Source organism: Chrysochloris asiatica, unplaced genomic scaffold (assembly GCF_000296735.1).
Source record: "Chrysochloris asiatica unplaced genomic scaffold, ChrAsi1.0 scaffold00183, whole genome shotgun sequence".
Taxonomy (NCBI): domain Eukaryota; kingdom Metazoa; phylum Chordata; class Mammalia; order Afrosoricida; family Chrysochloridae; genus Chrysochloris; species Chrysochloris asiatica.
The window spans coordinates 205,079-211,078 of NW_006408701.1; the positions used below are offsets into that span (position 1 = coordinate 205,079).

The following is a 6,000-nucleotide window of genomic DNA, read 5'->3' on the forward strand; positions in this document are numbered from 1 at the left end:
TGACGAGGTAAGGGCATTTATGATCGCTGTTCCTCTGTAAAGCAAGTCAGTCCTTGCGATCGTAGAGAGCTCGGCCGCCCTCTCTCACACATTGTAGAAGCTGACAAATATTTCTCTGGTGGTCTGTGAACTGTATCATAATGCCTGAAGTTTGTAGCTCTTCCAACCGCCTAGAGATGTAAACAGCAGTCCACTCCAAGGAAAGGAGCAGCAGAATTGTGTTCAAATTTGTTGTAAGGGTGTTTCCCCGGTTAACATGATTGCCTGTGCCACTGCCAAAACCTGTCCTCACTTTAAAAGAAGCTTCGGCTCTCCATTGATGTGGAGTAGATAATGTAGCGGAGAGAAGACACACTGATTTTGCAAACAGCTCTCAATTATCCACACACAGAGGAAGAGTCAGTAACATGGCATACAGAAAAAATGTTTACTCCACACCTTGACCAAGGTTACACTTAGAAGGTACAAAGCACAGTCTTGCTTGTGAACCAATGAAAAGTGGTGATTTCCTTTAGCAGTGACATGGCCTGCTGAGACCAAGACCCCCCTATTCAGGACAATATTAGCTTTATCCATTGAAGGGCAACACATACCATCATGCTATTAAAATGATATTATTTCTGCACTGTGTGGGTTGGCAAACAAAAATTGACAAAGAAGCAAACATACATAGACCCCCAATATACTTTACTTGGTCTTTGATGAGTTCTGTGCACCTTTGGGATTTTGCTTCTACATTGAAAGGCTGGTGGGAAATGAATACTCTTCATGTCTGCATGAGAGCTCCTTAACGAGGTTGGAATATGCAACAATCCTCACAAGTTTACAAACCCTTTGTGGTCCAACACATTTCGGTCACAGCAAGAGAAGTAGCCTGTTTAGCCTTGTCTATATGGCATTTTATATTTTGGGTCTTATCTTTTTCTTTTTAAAAATTAATAAACGATTATTTCAACTCTTCTATAGGTCTGATGTTTTCAAAATAAATGTTTGGGGAAAAGGCACAATACATATTAGTTATAAGAACTTTAGAGTATATAGGGTAGAAAGTGAAGGGTCAACCCCTCTCCCTAATACTTACTCCTATCCCTCCCCTACCACAGTTAGCAATTTGTGTGAATATTTCCAGATTAATTTATTTGCATTTAAAGTATACTTGTTGTTGTTGTTAAATGCCATCGAGTTGGTTACAACTCATAGTGACCCTGTGTAGAGTTTCTAAGGAGCAGCTGGTGAGTTTGAACTACTAACCTTGCAATTAGCAGTCCAGTGATTACCCTACAGCACCACACCACGGCTCTCTCTCTTGCTATATATGTTGCTGCTGTTAAGTGCTGTCGAGTTGATTCCGACTCATAGAGACCCTGTATAGGGTTTCTGAAGAGCAGCTGGTGAGTTTGAACCACCAACTTCACAGTTTAAACCATCCTTGAGGTCCAGTGCTTATCCACACCAAAACACTAATATATATATATATACACACACACACATACTACAGGACAATGCACTGGACCACAAGGTCAGTTTGAACTGCAAGGTCAGTGGTTCAAATCCACCGGCTGCTCCTCAGAAACCTTATACAGGGTTCCTATGAGTTGAAGCCAACTCGGAGGCACTTAACAGCAACAACAATATGTGTGTGTGTATATAAAGTATATATATATATATAAATTGTTTGGGTATTTTAAAAAAACACAACTTGGGATAGTGTTATATTAATATACCTCTGGGGCATTTTTTTTCATTAAGCAATATACTCTGTACAACTATAAGTCTTGGTGTGGCACTGTAGGATAAAGCACTGAACCACAAGGGCAGTTTGAATTCACCAGCCGCTCCTTTGAAACCCTATACAGGATTGCTATGAGTAGGAACAACTGGACAGCACTTAACAACAATGGTCTATTGTGTCACTTATAATTGTTGTTGTTGTTGAGTGCCATCGAGTCGGGTCCGACCCATAGCGACCCTGTACAGGGTTTCCGAGGGTGTAAATCTTTACGGGAGTAGAAAGCCTCATCTTTCTCACTTATAATAGCTGCATGTTATTCCATAGTATGGTTGTACCATAGCATATTTGACCATTTTCTTAGTGATGAGTGTTCATGTTATATCTACTTTGTGTTTTTCAACAGAATCCAACTCTCCCGGCACTGAATTGCTCTGTTGAAAATGCCCATCCAACTGTTTCTTACTATGCTCGCCCCCAAGTGGCGTCCTACAATACCTACTACCATAGCCCTCCTCACCTGCCACCATATTCTGCTTATGACTTTCAGGTATGTTTTAAGAACAAAAGAGCTCTCCATTACCCTTGCTCTCACTCATACACTCTTAATGTCTCCCTGAATTCAACTGTGAAACCTTACCATTCTCATAATGCATTCAATATGTATGATGGAGCCAAGCTTTCTGTCTTAGATGGCATTTAACAGCCTGTGGGTACCTGTGACTAGATTAAAGACAACATAGGCAGGTGATGGGTGGTTGGAGAGGATGGGAAAGACATGAAAGGAGAAGAATCAGAGAAATGGAAGAAAAACAGAGAGATAGGATGGAATTGCCCCATAGTGCCTCGACCGACACCAAGGAGAACATGACTTATCTGAGAAATGGGAGTACACCGTCACGGACCCCTACCCAACAGCAAATTTTGCCATTTTTCTGCTATAAGGTGATACGTAACCCTGTTCATTAGCACAAGAACCTTCTGAACCATACAAGGGTTTCAATCAAAACCTGTCATAAGATGAAAGTCCCTTTCATTTTCTCTAGATTTCATAACTAGGGCTACATGGAGAAAATATTTCATTTTTATAAAGGCTCACTCCCTTTTTTTGACCAGTTATCACATAGGTCAGAAATAGTGTTACCAAATTTGAACTTTACCTTTCTCCTTTTGAACTGAGATTAAGTGCAGAAAAACAGTACTGAAAAAGGCATTTAATTAAAACAAGATTGATCATGTTCAGAACATTAAGCTACGTATTTGGGGAAACTAAACAAAATGGTCCTTTAAGCATTTATAGTAATTATAAACTTTTGACCGCAAGAGTGGGATCACACCAAAGAAAATACCTTGAAAGAAGAACTCATAGTGAGTTTGCTTCTCTTGACTAAGATGCTCCAAAAGGACATGAAAGCCTGATTATTTAGGGGGACGTCCAATAAACCAGCCAATTTAGGAACCCAAAGTCCTTGGGAAACCTATTTTCAGCTTCATACTAATAAAATAATTGATACTGGAAACGTCTCTTTAGTTGCATCAAGTAGAGTTATGCTTTGATTTAGATACTGTTTGGGGAGGTCTAGGACTCTACATGGAATGCTGGTGTGGCACTGTGGATTAAAACACTGGGCTGCAAGGTCAGTTTGAACCACAAGGTTGGTGGTTCAAGCTCACCAGTAGCTCCTCAGAAACCCTATACAGGCCTGCTATGGGTCGGAAACAACTCGATGGCACTTAACAACAACAACAAGAAGGACTCTACATGGAGTCCTGATGTGCATGAAGTACTGGTGTGGTCCTATAGCATAAGTAAAACACTGTTAACTGCAAGATTGATGATTCAAACCCACCAACTGCTCCGTGGAAACCCTATACATGGTTGCTATGAGGTGGAATCCACTTGATGGCACTTAACAACAAATAACAGCAGGACTCTATATTGCAATAATAATAGTACATACAGTATGAACATGGACTTGTTCACTATTATAAAATATAGTACTAGAAAAAGGAGATGTCCATCAAAGTTTGGAAAAAATAATGTTAGAACATGCTTTAAAGTTGGCTGTATAAATAACTCAGGGAATTCAGGGATGCAAATAGGTGGTGTTGACTGGAAAACAAACACGAGGGGATTTCAAAAAGTTTGTGGAAAAAAATCCATTATCTTATAATTTGATTTTCCCTGAACTTTTTGAAGCCCCTTCACATATGTGGGGACTGCTAACCACAAAGTTGGCAGTTCAAACCCATCAGAAATTCCTTGGAAAACCTATACAAGGGTCAAAACAATTTCAGGACTCCTCTAAGAGAATGAGGAAATGTTAGTGCTAACACAAGGATGGTCACCATTCTCGTGGGGTTCCTATAATAAGAAGTCCTTCTGGAATAGAGGCACCACACATGGGTCCATTCCAAAAGGTCTCCTCCATTTTTATGTTGATGTAAACTACATTGATTTTAGGATTTTTAAATTTTATAATGAGCCCTTTAAGTAGCCACAATAATCTCCCTGGTGATGGTTGCTATAAACTGTAAGACAGGAATTTCCTCTTATAAAAGCTATCTCTTTGTCCAACATTCCTTAATCAAACCCAACCCCAGAGATGAAAACAAAACTGGCAATGCCAACCATGACTAAGGTTGCTGGTTTCAGTTCAACCATTGTTTACTCTGTGTTCCCATGTGCCAGGCACTATACTAGGTGGTGGTGGTTGGTGGCTATGTACCATGGAGTCGGTTCTGACTCATAGCGACCATATACAGGGTTTCCAAGGCTGTAAATCTTTACAGGAGCAGAAAGCCTCATCTTTCTCCCATGGAACAGCTGGTAGTTTCGAAAGGCTGACCTTGCGGTTCGCAGCCCGATTCATAACTACTACGCTACCAGAGCTCCTTTGTACTAGTTGGAGCTGGGATTTAGCGAGTGAGAGTAAGTGATACACAGTCCTTGAATCAAGAGATTAGTCTGGAGACTTTGGGTGGCAGGAGATACCAGTGGGGACAAAACATAGACTGTTATCCAGAGTGCTTTGGAAACCCAGACACGGGGACCCTAACACAGCGAAGGAATACAGATCTTGCTACACAGCCAAAACTGACACTGTCGGCAAATAGTAGAGAATTCTGGGATTTATGGAAGCCTCTGTTTTTTACAAAACAGCTACTATTCATTGAAGGTTTCCTGGTAGCATTGTGATTATGAGCTGGGCTGCTAACCACTAGGTCAGTAGTTTGAATCTACCAGATGCTCCGCTGGAAAAAGAGTAGACTTTCAGAGAATTACAGCCTCAGAAACCCTATACAGGGTTGCTGCGAGTTGGAATCGACTCTATGGCACACAATTACCACCAATACCACTATTTATTGAGTATTAAAATTGAAAGTTGTCAAAAATGAAATGGAATGCATAAACATTGATATTTTAGGCATTAGGGAGCTGAAATGGACTGGTATTGGCCATTTTCAATCTGATAACCACATGGTTTACTATGCCGGAAATGACAAATTGAAGAGGAATTGTGTTGCATTCATTGTCAAAAAGAATATATCCAGATCAGTCATGAGGTACAACGCTCTCTGTGATAGGATAATATCCATGTGCCTACAGGGAAGCCCAGTTAATACCACTATTATTCAAATGTATGCACCAAACACTAAAGCCAGTGAGGATGAAATAGAAGAATTCTACCAACTTCTTCAATCTGAAATTGATCAAACATGCATTCACTCGTGATTAGAATGCAAAGGTGGGGAGCAAAGAGGAACGATCAGTATTTGGAAAATATGGCCTTGGTGATAGAAATGATGCTGGAGAACGCATGATAGAATTCTTCAAAATCAATGATTTGTTCATTTCAAATACCTTCTTTAGACAGCATAAGAAACAACTAAACACATGGACCTCACCAGATGGAATACATAGAAATAAAATTGACTACATCTGCAGAAGGAGACAATGGAAAAGCTCCATATCATCAGCCAAAACAAGGCCAGGGGCACACTGTGGAACAGACCATCAATTACTCGTATGCAAATTCAAACTGAAGCTGAAGAAAATGAAAGCAAGGCGACGAGAGCCAAAATATGACCTTGAATAGATCCCACCTGAATTTAGAGATCATCTGAAGAACAGATTTGATATATTAAACACGAAAGACCAAAGACCAGAAGAGTTGTGGGATGACACCAAGAACATCATACATGAAGAAAGCAAAAAGTCATTAAGAAGACAAGAAAGAAGGAAAAGGTAAAAATGGATGTTAGAAGAG

The 6,000-nt window shown here is 40.2% G+C and overlaps 1 protein-coding gene across 3 annotated transcripts in view; it reads left to right on the forward strand.

Annotated features, from left to right (window-relative positions):
* TMEM255A (transmembrane protein 255A) overlaps positions 1–6,000 on the forward strand; it is a 90,897-nt gene that overhangs the window by 77,047 nt on the left and 7,850 nt on the right. For all 3 annotated transcript variants that reach the window (XM_006872086.1, XM_006872087.1, XM_006872088.1), the window contains one exon: positions 2,136–2,279. In XM_006872086.1, the coding sequence (XP_006872148.1) occupies positions 2,136–2,279 (144 nt within the window). The remainder of the gene's footprint in view (positions 1–2,135; positions 2,280–6,000) is intronic.